Below are 17,448 nucleotides of genomic sequence, written 5' to 3' on the forward strand. Positions count from 1 at the left end.
ATGGTGTCTCTCACAGGGTGTCTCTACAGGGTGTCTCCACAGGGTGTCTCCATATGGTGTCTCCACAGGGTGTCTCCACATGGTGTCTCTACAGGGTGTCTCCACATGGTGTCTCCACAGGGTGTCTCCACAGGATTACTCCTCATGGTGTCTCCACATGGTGTCTCCACAGGGTGTCTCCACATGGTGTCTCCACAAGGTGTCTCCATATGGTGTCTCCACATGGTGTCTCCACAGGGTGTCTCCATACGGTGTCTCCACAGGGTGTCTCCATATGGTGTTTCCACAGGGTGCCTCCATATGGTGTCTCCACAGGTTGTCTCCACATGGTGTCTCCACAAGGTGTCTCCATACGGTGTCTCCACAGGGTGTCTCCATACGGTGTCTCCACAGGGTGTCTCCATATGGTGTCTCCACAGGGTGTCTCCTTATGGTGTCTCCATATAGTGTCTCTACAGGGTGTCTCCATATGATGTCTCCACATGGTGTCTCCACATGGTGTCTCCTTATGGTGTCTCCATATGGTGTCTCAAAAGGGTGTCTCCATATGGTGTCTGCACAGGGTGTCTCCACATGGTGTCTCCACATGGTGTCTCCACAGGGTGTCTCCACAGGGTGTCTCCACATGATGTCTCCACATGGTGTCTCCACAGGGTGTCTCCACATGGTGCCTCCACAGGGTGTCTCCACATGGTGTCTCCACAGGGTGTCTCCTTATGGTGTCTCCATATGGTGTCTCTACAGGTTGTCTCCACATGGTGTCTCCAGATGGTGTCTCTACAGGGTGTCTCCACAGGGTGTCTCCACATGGTGTCTCCACAGGGTGTCTCTTTATGGTGTCTCCATATGGTGTCTCCACAGGGTGTCTACACATGTTGTCCCCACAGGGTGTATCCACAGGGTGTCCCCACAGGGTGTCTCCACAGGGTGTCCCCACAGGGTGTCTCCATATGGTGTCTCCACATGGTGTGTCCACATGGTGTCTCCACAGGGTGTCTCCATATGGTGTTTCCACAAGGTGTCTCCATATGGTGTCTCCACAGGGTGTCTCCACATGGTGTCTCCACAAGGTGTCTCCATACGGTGTCTCAACAGGGTGTCTCCATACGGTGTCTCCACAGAGTGTCTCCATATGGTGTCTCCACAGGGTGTCTCCTTATGGTGTCTCCATATAGTGTCTCTACAGGGTGTCTCCATATGATGTCTCCACATGGTGTCTCCACATGGTGTCTCCTTATGGTGTCTCCATATGGTGTCTCTACAGGGTGTCTCCATATGATGTCTCCACAGGGTGTCTCCACAGGGTGTCTCCACATGATGTCTCCACATGGTGTCTCCACAGGGTGTCTCCACATGGTGCCTCCACAGGGTGTCTCCACATGGTGTCTCCACAGGGTGTCTCCTTATGGTGTCTCCATATGGTGTCTCCACAGGGTGTCTACACATGTTGTCCCCACAGGGTGTCTCCACAGGGTGTCCCCACAGGGTGTCTCCACAGGGTGTCCCCACAGGGTGTCTCCATATGGTGTCTCCACATGGTGTGTCCACATGGTGTCTCCACATGGTGTCTCCACATGGTGTGTCCACATGGTGTCTCCACATGGTGTTTCCACACGGTGTCTCCACAAGGTGTCTCCATATGGTGTCTCTACAGGGTGTCTCCATATGGTGTCTCCACAGGGTGTCTCCACATGGTGCCTCCACAGGGTGTCTCCACATGTTGTCTCCACAGGGTGTCTCCTTATGGTGTCTCCATATGGTGTCTCCACAGGGTGTCTACACATGTTGTCCCCACAGGGTGTCTCCACAGGGTGTCCCCACAGGGTGTCTCCACAGGGTGTCCCCACAGGGTGTCTCCATATGGTGTCTCCACATGGTGTGTCCACATGGTGTCTCCACATGGTGTGTCCACATGGTGTCTCCACATGGTGTCTCCACATGGTGTGTCCACATGGTGTCTCCACATGGTGTTTCCACATGGTGTCTCCACAAGGTGTCTCCATATGGTGTCTCTACAGGGTGTCTCCATATGGTGTCTCTACAGGGTGTCTCCATATGGTGTCTCCACAGGGTGTCTCCATATTCGAAAACTTTAACAATGCAGGATTAGATCAATGTTTCCAGGAAGAGAGATCTGACAAATGGATAGTGGTGAGGCCATTAATGGAGTAATGGATAGTGGAAGAGTAGAGGCTTTTATTTGTCTGTTATGAGGCCATTAATGGAGTAATGCTAGTGGATTTATATCGTTATGTGGTAATATTTAGAGGCTCAGCCACAATTTCTCCAGCCAGGACATGAAACTTTGCTTTTCTATATCTTATTGATAGAGTCAGTAAGTCTCTCAGACCAAGGCTAAACCAAAAATACTGTATACAATCCCAGAAAGGATATATCATTTTTTTTTAGCAGTGATTGTTCAGATAGGAATATCTAGGTTCCTAGAATCTTCCCTGTTTAGTGACACGAGGGCAGGGTCAGGACACGAGGGCAGGGTCAGGACACGAGGGCAGGGTCAGGACACGAGGGCAGGGTCAGGACACGAGGGCAGGGTCAGGACACGAGGGCAGGGTCAGGACACGAGGGCAGGGTCAGGACACGAGGGCAGGGTCAGGACACGAGGGCAGGGTCAGGGAAAGAGGGCAGGGTCAGGGCACGAGGGCAGGGGTCATGACACTCTGTTAAAGAGATCAATATTTGTTGGTTTTTGCCTTGCAGTACTGAGTGTCTGTTCATTTAAACCACAATTGTCAAACTCATTCCACCGATGGCAGAGTGTCTGTGGGTTTTAGCTCCTCCCTTGTACTTGATTGATTAATTAAGGTCACTAATTAGTAAGGAATTCCCCTCACGCTGTCTAGGTCTTAAAAACAAAAATCTACAGGCTGTAGGCCCTCCATGGAATGAGTTTGACACCCCTGATTTTCAACTGTCCCCCCAGTGGACCAGTCAGAGTAAACTACGGTCTCTCTGTTGTCTGCTCTGTCTTAACGAGTGAGCCTAGAGCCAGGTTGGAGCAAGGACATCAGTACACCTCCAGAAGACAGACTGCTGCTGTGGGTTCATGTTAAAACTAGCGGTGTATACAGGACCTGTGTGTTCAGGGCTTTACCATGTCGGTTCAACATGAACACTGACTGGGGAAAATACAGATTTCTGTATGTCTGGAGATGACAGTAGGGAGGGATAAGGCTTTCTTTATGTCTGGAGATGACAGTAGGGAGGGATAAGGCTTTCTGTAGGTCTGGAGATGACAGTAGGGATAAGGCTTTCTGTATGTCTGGAGATGACAGTAGGGATAAGGCTTTCTGTATGTCTGGAGATGACAGTAGGGAGGTATAAGGCTTTCTGTAGGTCTGGAGATGACAGTAGGGAGGGATAAGGCTTTCTATAGGTCTGGAGATGACAGTAGGGATAAGGCTTTCTGTAGGTCTGGAGATGACAGTAGGGAGGGATAAGGCTTTCTGTAGGTCTGGAGATGACAGTAGGGATAAGGCTTTCTGTATGTCTGGAGATGACAGTAGGGAGGGATAAGGCTTTCTGTAGGTCTGGAGATGACAGTAGGGAGGGATAAGGCTTTCTGTATGTCTGGAGATGACAGTAGGGATAAGGCTTTCTATATGTCTGGAGATGACAGTAGGGAGGGGTAAGGCTTTCTGTATGTCTGAAGATGACAGTAGGGAGGGATAAGGCTTTCTGTATATCTGGAGATGACAGTAGGGAGGGAGAAGGCTTTCTGTATGTCTGGAGATGACAGTAGGGATAAGGCTTTCTGTATGTCTGGAGATGACAGTAGGGAGGGATAAGGCTTTCTGTATGTCTGGAGATGACAGTACGGATAAGGCTGTCTGTATGTCTGGAGATGACAGTAGTGAGGGATAAGGCTTTCTGTAGGTCTGGAGATGACAGTAGGGATAAGGCTTTCTGTAGGTCTGGAGATGACAGTAGGGATAAGGCTTTCTGTATGTCTGGAGATGACAGTATGGATAAGGCTTTCTGTATGTCTGGAGATGACAGTAGGGAGGGATAAGGCTTTCTGTAGGTCTGGAGATGACAGTAGGGAGGGCTAAGGCTTTCTGTATGTCTGGAGATGACAGTAGGGAGGGATAAGGTTTTCTGTAGGTCTGGAGATGACAGTAGGGATAAGGCTTTCTGTATGTCTGGAGATGACAGTATGGAGGGATAAGGCTTTCTGTATGTCTGGAGATGAAGATAAGGACCAAGTTGCTTTGGATAAAACCGTATGTTAAATGGTATGTATTATTATACACTGAACAAAAATATGAACGCAACAGACCTAGACTTCAGTTAGTGCTAAATACGGCTGCTAGAATCCTGTCTAGAACCAATAAATTTGATCATATTACTCCAGTGCTAGCCTCCCTACACTGGCTTCCTGTTAAGGCAAGGGCTGATGTCAAGGTTTTACTGCTAACCTACAAAGCATTACATGGGCTTGCTCCTACCTATCTTTCCGATTTGGTCCTGCCGTACATACCTACACGCACGCTATGGTCACAAGACGCAGGCCTCCTTATTGTCCCTAGAATTTCTAAGCAAACAGCTGGAGGCAGGGCTTTCTCCTATAGAGGTCCATTTTTATGGAATGGTCTGCCTGTCCATGTGAGAGACGCAGACTCAGTCTCAACCTTTAAGTCTTTATTGAAGACTCATCTCTTCAGTAGGTCCTATGATTGAGTGTAGTCTGGCCCAGGAGTGTGAAGGTGAACGGAAAGGCTGGAGCAACGAACCGCCCTTGCTGTCTCTGCCTGGCCGGTTCCCCTCTCTCTCCACTGGGATTTCCTGCCTCCGACCCTATTACTGGGGGCTGAGTCACTGGGTTATTATTGCTCTCCCATGCCGTCCCTAGGAGGGGTGTGTCACGTCGTGCCAAGCTGTTTTCGCTATACTCGACTTGAGTGGGTTGAGTCACTGTCGTGATCTTCCTGTCCGGGCTGGCGCCCCCTGGCTCGTGCAGTGGAGGAGATCTTCGTAGGCTATACTCAGCCTTTTCTCAGGGTAGTAAATTGGTGGTCTGTTGATATCCCTCTAGTGGTGTGGGGGCTGTGCTTTTGGCAAAATGGGTGAGGTTGTATCCTGCCTGGTTGGCCCTATCTGGGGGTATCGTCAGACAGGGCCACAGTGTCCCCTATAATCTCCACCCGGCACAGCCAGAAGACGACTGGCCACCCCTCAGAGCCTAGTTCCTCTCTAGGTTTCTTCCTAGGTTCCTGCCTTTCTAGGGAGTTTTTCCTAGCCACCATGCTTCTACATATGCATTGCTTGCTGTTTGGGGTTTTAGGCTGGGTTTCTATATAAGCACATTGTGACATCTGGTGATGTAAAAAGGGCTTTATCAATACATTTCATTGATAAGTGACCAATATATGAGAGCCTTCAGACAGCTTTAAACTAATTTCCCCACTAATGTATTATTAGGTTTAAATTATTATTAGGCTGGATAAAAATGTCAAGTTATTCTCCCAACCCTGTTTTATTTATTCTGTCTAAATGGAATGCAAAGAACACAGAACATTTTTATTAGTTTATTTTACACAATATTCCACATATCCCACCTGAACAAATGTATATACAATATTCTTCACCAGCCAGCCGTTGTTTGCCAGCCAATCGCGCAGACGCGTTGTTACCCAGCCAATCGCGCAGACGCGTTGTTACCCAGCCAATCAATTAATGAACATGCACCTATGGAACGGTCGTTAAGACACTAACAGCTTACAGACAGTAGGCAATTAAGGTCACTGTTATGAAAACTTAGGACACTAAAGAGGCCTTTCTACTGACTCTGAAAAACACCAAAAGAAAGATGCCCAGGGTCCCTGCTCATCTGCGTGAACCTGCCTTAGGCATGCTGCAAGTAGGCATGAGGACTACAGATGTGGCCAGGGAAATAAATTGCAATGTCCGTACTGTGAGACACCTAAGAAAGCGCTACAGGGAGACAGGATGGACAGCCGATCGTCCTCGCAGTGGCAGACCACGTGTAACAACACCTGCATAGGATCGGTACCTCCGAACATCACACCTGCGGGTCAGGTACAGGATAGCAACAACAACTGCCCGAGTTACACCAGGAACGCACAATCCCTCCATCAGTGCTCAGACTGTCCGCAATAGGCTGAGAGAGGCTGGACTGAGGGCTTGTAGGCCTGTTGTAAGGCAGGTCCTCACCAGACATCACTGGCAACAACGCCGACTATGGGCACAAACCCACCGTCGCTGGACCAGACAGGACTGGCAAAAAGTGCTCTTCACTGACGAGTCGCAGTTTTGTCTCACCGGGAGTGATAGTCGGATTTGCGTTTATCGTCGAAGGAATGAGCGTTACACCGAGGCCTGTACTCTGGAGCGGGATCGATTTGGAGGTGGAGGGTCCGTCATGGTCTGGGGCGGTGTGTCACAGCATCATCGGACTGAGCTTGTTGTCATTGCAGTTAATCTCAACACTGTGCATTATAGGGAAGACCTCCTCCCTTCCTCCCTTCCTGCAGGCTCATCCTGACATGACCCTCCAGCATGACAATGCCACCAGCCATACTGCTCTTTCTGTACATGATTTCCTGCAAGACAGGAATGTCAGTGTTCTGCCATGGCCAGCGAAGAGCCCGGATCTCAATCCCATTGAGCACGTCTGGGACCTGTTGGATCAGAGGGTGAGGGCTAGGGCCATTCCCCCAAAAAATGTCCGGGAACTTGCAGGTGCCTTGGTGGAAGAGTGAGGTAACATCTCACAGCAAGAACTGGCAAATCTGGTGAAGTCCATGAGGAGCAGATGCACTGCAGTACTTAATGCAGCTGGTGGCCACACCAGATACTGACTGTTACTTTTGATTTTGACCCCCCATTTTTTCCAGGGACACATTATTCAAATTCTGTTAGTCACAAGTCTGTGGAACTTGTTCAGTTTATGTCTCAGTTGTTGAATCTTGTTATGTTCATACAAATATTTACACATGTTAAGTTTGCTGGAAATAAACGCAGTTGACAGTGAGAGGACGTTTCTTTTTTTGCTGAGTTTATTTATAGATATGTCAAACAAGTCCAGAGTTCCAACAACCTGGTCTCAGCAGCCATTTATCAGGACCTGTCTGTTGTAGACCACCCCTCCTCAGCCAATATATCAGGACCTGTCTGATGTAGACCACCCCTTCTCAGGCACTCTGAGCAGCAGTCTGGAAGGCCCGGCAGGACTGTGTGCGTCCCAAATGGAACCATATTACCGATGGGCTCTGGTCATACGTAGGGAACTATATAGGGACTAGGGTGCCATTTGGTAGGCTCTAGCCCTCAGCCCATACATTTCCACTATTGCAGCAACAGCATCAATACTACTGTAGGTTTCCGTTTGTAAGGCTGGCCAATAACCTCACAGGTGCCAAGACGCAGAGGCAAACTGAATCTTCAAAATAAAATAAAAAAATACATCTTGAAGCAGATGGGCCAGAGTTGTACCAGAGTAACTGCCACAAATCATGCAGCAGAACTCAAGTAGTTCACCATGTAAGGAATATCGTTCCATCCATCCACATATATCTGGATAACATTCTTGGGAAGGTGAGAGTGAATTCTGTTGGGAACAGTGTTGGGGCATCAGCACAGTAATGTGAGGAGAGGCTGAGGCCTGTCAGTGACTCTATAGATGAGAGGCTGGGACCTATCAGTGACCCTATAGATGAGAGGCTGAGACCTGTCAGTGACCCTATAGATGAGAGCCTGAGCCCTGTCAGTGACCCTATAGATGAGAGGCTGGGACCTGTCAGTGACCCTATAGATGAGAGGCTGAGGCCTGTCAGTGACCGTATAGATGAGAGGCTGAGACCTGTCAGTGATTATAGATGAGAGGCCGAGGCCTGTCAGTGACCCTATAGATGAGAGAATGAGACCTGTCAGTGACCCTATAGATGAGACCCTATAGATGAGAGGCTGAGACTTGTCAGTGAACCTATAGATGAGAGGCTGAGACCTGTCAGTGATCCTATAGATGAGAGGCTGAGACCTGTCAGTGATTATAGATGAGAGGCTGAGGCCTGTCAGTGACCCTATAGATGAGAGGATGAGACCTGTCAGTGACCCTATAGATGAGACCCTATAGATGAGTGGCTGAGTCCTGTCAGTGACACTATAGATGAGAGGCTGAGACCTGTCAGTGACCCTATAGATGAGAGGCTGAGAACCCTATAGATGAGAGGCTGAGATCTGTCAGTGACCCTATAGATGAGAGCCTGAGACATGTCAGTGACCCTATAGATGAGAGGCTGAGAATGAGACCTGTCAGTGACCCTATAGATGAGAGGCTGAGGCCTGTCAGTGACCCTATAGATGAGAAGCTGAGGCCTGTCAGTGACCCTATAGATGAGAGGATGAGACCCTATAGATTAGAGTCTGAAACCTGTCAGTGACCCTATAGATTAGAGGCTGAGCCCTGTCAGTGACCCGATAGATGAGAGGCTGAGCCCTGTCAGTGACCCTATAGATGAGAGGCTGAGACCCTATAGATGAGAGGCTGAGACCTGTCAGTGACCCTATAGATGAGAGACTGAGACCTGTCAGTGACCCTATAGATGAGAGGATGAGGCCTGTCAGTGACCCTATAGATGAGAGGATGAGGCCTGTCAGTGACCCTATAGATGAGAGGCTGAAACCTGTCAGTGACCCTATAGATGAGAGGCTGAAACCTGTCAGTGACTCTATAGATGAGAGGCTGAGGCCTGTCAGTGACCCTACAGATGAGAGGCTGAAACCTGTCAGTGACCCTATAGATGAGAGGCTGAGGCCTGTCAGTGACCCTATAGATGATAGGCTGAGACCCTATAGATTAGAGGCTGAAACCTGTCAGTGACCCCATGGATTAGAGGCTGAGCCCTGTCAGTGACCCTATAGATGAGAGGCTGAGTCCTGTCAGTGACCCTATAGATGAGAGGCTGAGACCCTATAGATGAGAGGATGAGGCCTGTCAGTGACCCTATAGATGAGAGGCTGAGACCTGTCAGTGACCCTATAGATGAGAGGATGAGGCCTGTCAGTGACCCTATAGATGAGAGGCTGAGGCCTGTCAGTGACCCTATAGATGAGAGGCTGAGACCTGTCAGTGACCCTATAGATAAGAGGCTGAGACCTGTCAGTGACCCTATAGATGAGAGGCTGAAACCTGTCAGTGACTCTATAGATGAGAGGCTGAGGCCTGTCAGTGACCCTACAGATGAGAGGCTGAAACCTGTCAGTGACCCTATAGATGAGAGGCTGAGAACTGTCAGTGACCCTGTAGATGAGAGGCTGAGACCTGTCAGTGACCCTATAGATGAGAGGCTGAGGCCTGTAAGAGACCCTATAGATGAGAGGCTGAGACCTGTCAGTGACCCTGTAGATGAGAGCCTGAGACCTGTCAGTGACCCTATAGATGAGAGGCTGAGGCCTGTAAGAGACCCTATAGATGAGAGGCTGAGACCTGTCAATGACCCTATAGATGAGAGGCTGAGGCCTGTCAGTGACGCTATAGATGAGAGGCTAAGGCCTGTCAGTGACCCTATAGATGATAGGCTGAGACCCTATAGATTAGAGGCTGAAACCTGTCAGTGACCCCATGGATTAGAGGCTGAGCCCTGTCAGTGACCCTATAGATGAGAGGCTGAGTCCTGTCAGTGACCCTATAGATGAGAGGCTGAGACCCTATAGATGAGAGGCTGAGGCCTGTCAGTGACCCTATAGATGAGAGGATGAGGCCTGTCAGTGACCCTATAGATGAGAGGCTGGGACCTGTCAGTGACTCTATAGATGAGATGCTAAAACCTGTCAGTGACCCTATAGATGAGAGGCTGAAACCTGTAAATGACTCTATAGATGAGAGGCTGAGACCTGTCAGTGACCCTATAGATGAGAGGCTGAAACCTGTCAGTGACCCTATAGATGAGAGGATGAGGCCTGTCAGTGACCCTATAGATGAGAGGATGAGGCCTGTCAGTGACCCTATAGATGAGAGGATGAGGCCTGTCAGTGACCCTATAGATGAGAGGCTGAAACCTGTCAGTGACCCTATAGATGAGAGGATGAAACCTGTCAGTGACTCTATAGATGAGAGGCTGAGGCCTGTCAGTGACCCTATAGATGAGAGGCTGAGGCCTGTCAGTGACGCTATAGATGAGAGGCTAAGGTCTGTCAGTGACCCTATAGATGATAGGCTGAGACCCTATAGATTAGAGGCTGAAACCTGTCAGTGACCCCATGGATTAGAGGCTGAGCCCTGTCAGTGACCCTATAGATGAGAGGCTGAGTCCTGTCAGTGACCCTATAGATGAGACGCTGAGACCCTATAGATGAGAGGCTGAGGCCTGTCAGTGACCCTATAGATGAGAGGCTGAGACCTGTCAGTGACCCTATAGATGAGAGGATGAGGCCTGTCAGTGACCCTATAGATGAGAGGATGAGGCCTGTCAGTGACCCTATAGATGAGAGGATGAGGCCTGTCAGTGACCCTATAGATGAGAGGCTGGGACCTGTCAGTGACCCTATAGATGAGATGCTAAAACCTGTCAGTGACCCTATAGATGAGAGGCTGAAACCTGTCAGTGACTCTATAGATGAGAGGCTGAGACCTGTCAGTGACCCTATAGATGAGAGGCTGAGGCCTGTCAGTGACCCTATAGATGAGAGGATGAGTACACTTACAGATTAGAGGCTATGGCCTGTCAGTGACCATATAGATGAGAGGATGAGACCTGTCAGTGACACTATAGATGAGAGGCTGAGGCCTGTCAGTGACCCTATAGATGAGAGGCTGAGACCTGTCAGTGACCCTATAGATAAGAGGGTGAGACCTGTCAGTGACCCTATAGATGAGAGGCTGAGACCTGTCAGTGACCCTATAGATGCGAGGCTGAGACCTGTCCGTGACCCTATAGATGAGAGGCTAAGGCCTGTCAGTGACCCTATAGATGAGAGGTTGAGACCTGTCAGTGACCCTATAGATGAGAGGCTGAGGCCTGTCAGTGACCCTATAGATGAGAGGCTGAGACCTGTCAGTGACCCTATAGATAAGAGGGTGAGACCTGTCAGTGACCCTATAGATGAGAGGCTGAAACCTGTCAGTGACCCTATAGATGCGAGGCTGAGACCTGTCCGTGACCCTATAGATGAGAGGCTAAGGCCTGTCAGTGACCCTATAGATGAGAGGCTGGGACCTGTCAGTGACCCTATAGATGAGATGCTAAAACCTGTCAGTGACCCTATAGATGAGAGGCTGAAACCTGTCAGTGACTCTATAGATGAGAGGCTGAGACCTGTCAGTGACCCTATAGATGAGAGGCTGAGGCCTGTCAGTGACCCTATAGATGAGAGGATGAGTACACTTATAGATTAGAGGCTATGGCCTGTCAGTGACCATATAGATGAGAGGATGAGACCTGTCAGTGACACTATAGATGAGAGGCTGAGGCCTGTCAGTGACCCTATAGATGAGAGGCTGAGACCTGTCAGTGACCCTATAGATAAGAGGGTGAGACCTGTCAGTGACCCTATAGATGAGAGGCTGAGACCTGTCAGTGACCCTATAGATGCGAGGCTGAGACCTGTCCGTGACCCTATAGATGAGAGGCTAAGGCCTGTCAGTGACCCTATAGATGAGAGGTTGAGACCTGTCAATGACCTTATAGATGAGAGGCTGAGACATGTCAGTGACCCTATAGATGAGAGTCTGAGGCCTGTCAGTGACCCTATAGATGAGAGGCTGAGGCCTGTCAGTGACCCTATAGATGAGAGGCTGAGGCCTGTCAGTGACCCTATAGATGAGAGGCTGAGACCTGTCAGTGACCCTATAGATAAGAGGGTGAGACCTGTCAGTGACCCTATAGATGAGAGGCTGAGACCTGTCAGTGACCCTATAGATGCGAGACTGAGACCTGTCCGTGACCCTATAGATGAGAGGCTAAGGCCTGTCAGTGACCCTATAGATGAGAGGCTGGGACCTGTCAGTGACCCTATAGATGAGATGCTAAAACCTGTCAGTGACCCTATAGATGAGAGGCTGAAACCTGTCAGTGACTCTATAGATGAGAGGCTGAGACCTGTCAGTGACCCTATAGATGAGAGGCTGAGGCCTGTCAGTGACCCTATAGATGAGAGGATGAGTACACTTATAGATTAGAGGCTATGGCCTGTCAGTGACCATATAGATGAGAGGATGAGACCTGTCAGTGACACTATAGATGAGAGGCTGAGGCCTGTCAGTGACCCTATAGATGAGAGGCTGAGACCTGTCAGTGACCCTATAGATAAGAGGGTGAGACCTGTCAGTGACCCTATAGATGAGAGGCTGAGACCTGTCAGTGACCCTATAGATGCGAGGCTGAGACCTGTCCGTGACCCTATAGATGAGAGGCTAAGGCCTGTCAGTGACCCTATAGATGAGAGGTTGAGACCTGTCAATGACCTTATAGATGAGAGGCTGAGACATGTCAGTGACCCTATAGATGAGAGGCTGAGGCCTGTCAGTGACCCTATAGATGAGAGGCTGAGGCCTTTCAGTGACTCTATAGATGAGAGGCTGAGACCTGTCAATGACCTTATAGATGAGAGGCTGAGACATGTCAGTGACCCTATAGATGAGAGGCTGAGGCCTGTCAGTGATCCTATAGATGAGAGGCTGAGACCTGTCAATGACCTTATAGATGAGAGGCTGAGACCTGTCAGTGACCCTATAGATGAGAGGCTGAGGCCTGTCAGTGACCCTATAGATGAGAGGCTGAGACCCTATAGATGAGAGGCTGAGGCCTTTCAGTGACTCTATAGATGATAGTCTGAGACCTGTCAGTGATCCTATAGATGAGAGGATGAGTACACCTATAGATTAGAGGCTATGGCCTGTCAGTGACCCTATAGTTGAGAGGCTGAGACCTGTCAGTGACACTATAGATGAGAGGCTGAGGCCTGTCAGTGACCCTATAGATGAGAGGCTGAGCCCTGCCTCTGTCTATATACATGAGAGGCTGAGGCCTGTCAGTGACCCTATAGATGAGAGGCTGAGACCTGTCAGTGACCCTATAGATGAGAGGCTGAGGCCTGTCAGTGACCCTATAGATGAGAGGCTGAGACCTGTCAGTGACCCTATAGATGAGAGGCAGTAGAGGGAAGCATTAAACTGTATTTTCTGTCAGTGACCCTATAGATGGGAGGCTGTCAGTGACCCTATAGATGAGAGGCAGTAGAGGGAAGCATTAAACTGTATTTTCTGTCAGTGACCCTATAGATGGGAGGCTGAGACCCTATAGATGAGAGGCTGAGACCTGTCAGTGACCCTATAGATGGGAGGCTGAGACCTGTCAGTGACCCTATAGATGAGAGGCAGTAGAGGGAAGCATTAAACTGTATTTTCCTGATGGAGGTGCAGTAGAGGTAAGCATTATAAGGGTAGTAGAGGGAAGCATTAAACTGTATTCTGTTGATAGAGAGGCAGTAGAGGGAAGCCTTATAGAGGGCTCGTGGGCTGACTGGAAGTGCCGGCTGTGGGCTGACTGGATGGGCCGGCTGTGGGCTGACTGGATGGGCCGGCTGTGGGCTGACTGGATGGGCCGGCTGTGGGCTGACTGGATGGGCCGGCTGTGGGCTGTCTGGATGGGCCGGCTGTGGGCTGTCTGGATGGGCCGGCTGTGGGCCGTCTGGATGGGCCGGCTGTGGGCTGACTGGATGGGCCGGCTGTGGGCTGTCTGGATGGGCTGTCTGGATGGGCCGGCTGTGGGCTGTCTGGATGGGCTGGCTGTGGGCTGACTGGATGGGCCGGCTGTGGGCTGACTGGATGGGCCGGCTGTGGGCTGACTGGATGGGCCGGCTGTGGGCCAGCTGTGGGCTGTCTGGATGGGCCGGCTGTGGGCTGACTGGATGGGCCGGCTGTGGGCTGGCTGGATGGGCCGGCTGTGGGCTGGCTGGATGGACCGGCTGTGGGCTGACTGGATGGGCCAGCTGTGGGCTGACTGGATGGGCCGCCTGTGGGCTGACTGGATTGGCCGCCTGTGGGCTGACTGGATGGGCCGGCTGTGGGCTGACTGGATAGGCCGGCTGTGGGCTGTCTGGATGGGCCGGCTGTGGGCTGTCTGGATGGGCCGGCTGTGAGCTGTCTGGATGGGCCGGCTGTGGGCTGTCTGGATGGGCCGGCTGTGGGCTGACTGGATGGGCCGGCTTTGGGCTGTCTGGATGGGCTGTCTGGATGGGCCGGCTGTGGGCTGTCTGGATGGGCCGGCTGTGAGCTGTCTGGATGGGCCGGCTGTGGGCTGTCTGGATGGGCCGGCTGTGGGCTGACTGGATGGGCCGGCTTTGGGCTGTCTGGATGGGCTGTCTGGATGGGCCGGCTGTGGGCTGTCTGGATGGGCCGGCTGTGAGCTGTCTGGATGGGCCGGCTGTGGGCTGTCTGGATGGGCCGGCTGTGGGCTGACTGGATGGGCCGGCTGTGGGCTGACTGGATGAGCCAGCTGTGGGCTGGCTGGATGGATGGGCCGGCTGTGGGCTGGCTGGATGGGCCGGCTGTGGGCTGGCTGGATGGGCCAGCTGGGTGATTCAGACTGGGCATGATAGATGCTGCTTACACAACAGACCTCATACAGTAACATGGAGCTGGGCCCTCTCAGTACCAGGTATCAGACCTCAGTACCAGACCTCATACAGTAACATGGAGCTGGGCCCACTCAGCTCTCAGTACCAGGTACCAGACTTCAGTACCAGACCTCATGCAGTAACATAGAGCTTCAAAAACACGGCGTCGCTAAACACAAAACCATCAACACCAACACCACTATCCCACATAACAACACCTAACACTGTTACAGACCACTATCCCACATAACAACACCTAACACTGTTACAGACCACTATCCCACATAACAACACCTAACACTGTTACAGACCACTATCCCACATAATAACACCTAACACTGTGATATCTCTGGCCAGTTATATTGCGCCTTTAGATCCCATGCTCATAACTCCTGATGTCATGGAAGGATGTGGAACTGAGATCCAGGGAGGGGGCCATACATTAAGGGGTGGAGCTGAGATCCAGGGAGGGGGCCATTCTTTAAGGGGTGGAGCTGAGATCCAGGGAGGGGGCCATACATTAAGGGGTGGAGCTGAGATCCAGGGAGGGGGCCAGATATTAAGGGGTGGAGCTGAGATCCAGGGAGGGGGCCAGACATTAAGGGGTGGAGCTGAGATCCAGGGAGGGGGCCATACATTAAGGGGTGGAGCTGAGATCCAGGGAGGGGGCCAGACATTAAGGGGTGGAGCTGAGATCCAGGGAGGGGGCCATACATTAAGGGGTGGAGCTGAGATCCAGGGAGGGGGCCAAACATTAAGGGGTGGAACTGAGATCCAGGGAGGGGGCCAGACCAGTAACCTACAGAGATTATACTACAGAGATTAGACTGCAGAGATTAGACTGCAGAGAGTAGACTGCAGAGATTAGACTACAGAGAGTAACCTACAGAGAGTAGACTGCAGAGATTAGACTACAGAGAGTAAACTACAGAGATTAGACTACAGAGATTAGACTACAGAGAGTAATCTACAGAGATTAGACTACAGAGTGTAATCTACAGAGATTAGACTACAGAGAGTAATCTACAGAGGTTAGACTACAGAGATTAGACTACAGAGAGTAACCTACAGAGATTAGACTACAGAGAGTAGACTACAGAGATTAGACTACAGAGAGTAATCTACAGTGATTAGACTACAGAGGTTAGACTACAGAGATTAGACTACAGAGAGTATCCTACAGAGATTAGACTACAGAGATTAGACTGCAGAGAGTAACCTAGAGTGTCATATCTGCAGCGCGGTCAATCTCTGTTCATATTGCTGCTGGAGTGAATTGCCTCTGCACTTGGAAACAAAAGATGCTGTTTTAATGAGAGAGAGAGAGAGAGAGAGAGCACTTAACAACATAGCTAAGTGCCCAGTCTAGGTCCAAAAGGCTGTCTTAATGAGAGAGAGCACTTAACAACATAGCTAAGTGCCAAGTCTAGGTCCAAGAGGCTTCTAAACAGCTTCTACCCCCCAAGCAATAAGACTCCTGAACAGCTAATCAAGTGGCTACCCAGACTATTTGCATTGCCCCCCCCCTCCTCCTCCTCCTCTTCCACGTTGCTGCTACTCTCTGTTATTATCTATGCATAGTCACTTTAATAACTCTACCTACATGTACATATTACCTCAATTACCTGGTGCCCCCGCACACTGACTCTGTACCGGTACCCCCTGTATATAGCCTCCACATTGACTCTGTACCGGTACCCCCTGTATATAGCCTCCACATTGACTCTGTACCGGTACCCCCTGTATATAGCCTCCACATTGACTCTGTACCGGTACCCCCTGTATATAGCCGCCACATTGACTCTGTACCGGTACCCCCTGTATATAACCTCCACATTGACTCTGTACCGGTACCCCCTGTATATAGTCTCCACATTGACTCTGTACCGGTACCCCCCTGTATATAGCCTCCACATTGACTCTGTACCGGTACCCCCTGTATATAGCCTCCACATTGACTCTGTACCGATAGCCCCACTATTGTTATTTACTGCTGCTCTTTAATTATTTGTTATTATTTTTTTGTAGGTATTTTCTTAAAATTGCATTGTTGGATAAGGGCTTGTAAGTAAGCATTTCACTGTAAGGGAGGGAGGGGGATAAAATAAAGGAGAGAGGGGGGAGGGAGGGGGATCAAATAAAGGAGGGAGGGAGGGAGGGAGGGAGGGAGGGAGGGAGGGAGGGAGGGAGGGAGGGAGGGAGGGAGGGAGGGAGGGAGGGAGGGAGGGAGGGATAGAATAAAGGAGAGAGGGAGAGATACACAGTTACAGATAGAGAGAGAGATATACAGTTACAGATAGAGAGAGAGATACTCAGTTACAGATAGAGAGAGATATACACAGTTACAGATAGAGAGAGATATATACAGTTACAGATAGAGAGAGAGATACACAGTTACAGATAGAGAGAGATATACACAGTTACAGATAGAGAGAGAGATACACAGTTACAGATAGAGAGAGATATACACAGATACAGATAGAGATATACACAGTTACAGATAGAGGGAGAGATACACAGTTACAGATAGAGGGAGAGATATACACAGTTACAGATAGAGAGAGAGAGATACACAGTTACAGATAGAGAGAGATATACACAGTTACAGATAGAGAGCGAGATACACAGTTACAGATAGAGGGAGAGATATATACAGTTACAGATAGAGGGAGAGAGATACGCAGTTACAGATAGTGGGAGAGAGATACACAGTTACAGATAGAGGGAGAGAGATACACAGTTACAGATAGAGGGAGAGATACACAGTTACAGATAGAGGGAGAGAGATACACAGTTACAGATAGAGAGAGAGATATACAGTTACAGATAGAGGGAGAGATATACACAGTTACA

General features: G+C 50.1%; 3 protein-coding genes across 3 annotated transcripts; all 3 read left to right on the forward strand.

Moving 5' to 3' along the window:
• The first annotated feature begins 8,964 nt into the window (after positions 1-8,964).
• LOC123724546 (apolipoprotein A-I-like) lies at positions 8,965-9,597 on the forward strand. Its single transcript, XM_045688713.1, has one exon. It carries the CDS (start codon positions 8,965-8,967, stop codon positions 9,595-9,597), a length of 633 nt encoding a protein of 210 aa, XP_045544669.1.
• A 1,129-nt stretch (positions 9,598-10,726) lies between these two features.
• LOC123724547 (apolipoprotein A-I-like) lies at positions 10,727-11,374 on the forward strand. Its single transcript, XM_045688714.1, has one exon. The coding sequence runs from the start codon at positions 10,727-10,729 to the stop codon at positions 11,372-11,374; it is 648 nt and encodes a 215-aa protein (XP_045544670.1).
• Positions 11,375-12,193: 819 nt separating this feature from the next.
• LOC123724548 (apolipoprotein A-I-like) lies at positions 12,194-13,136 on the forward strand. The gene is made up of 2 exons (XM_045688715.1): positions 12,194-12,734; positions 12,892-13,136. Exons 1-2 carry the CDS (start codon positions 12,194-12,196, stop codon positions 13,134-13,136), a joined length of 786 nt encoding a protein of 261 aa, XP_045544671.1.
• Positions 13,137-17,448: the final 4,312 nt, after the last annotated feature.

Source organism: Salmo salar, chromosome ssa10 (genome assembly GCF_905237065.1).
Source record: "Salmo salar chromosome ssa10, Ssal_v3.1, whole genome shotgun sequence".
Classification (NCBI taxonomy): Eukaryota; Metazoa; Chordata; class Actinopteri; order Salmoniformes; family Salmonidae; genus Salmo; species Salmo salar.

Coding starts and splice junctions, on each gene's coding strand:
- LOC123724548 (XM_045688715.1), top strand. CDS start 12,194: ATGAGACCTGTCAGTGACACTATAGATGAGAGGCTGAGGCCTGTCAGT. Junction 12,735..12,891: donor TGAGAGGCTGAGGCCTGTCA/GTGACCCTATAG, acceptor GTGACCCTATAG/TTGAGAGGCTGAGACCTGTC.
- LOC123724546 (XM_045688713.1), top strand. CDS start 8,965: ATGAGGCCTGTCAGTGACCCTATAGATGAGAGGCTGAGACCTGTCAGT.
- LOC123724547 (XM_045688714.1), top strand. CDS start 10,727: ATGAGACCTGTCAGTGACACTATAGATGAGAGGCTGAGGCCTGTCAGT.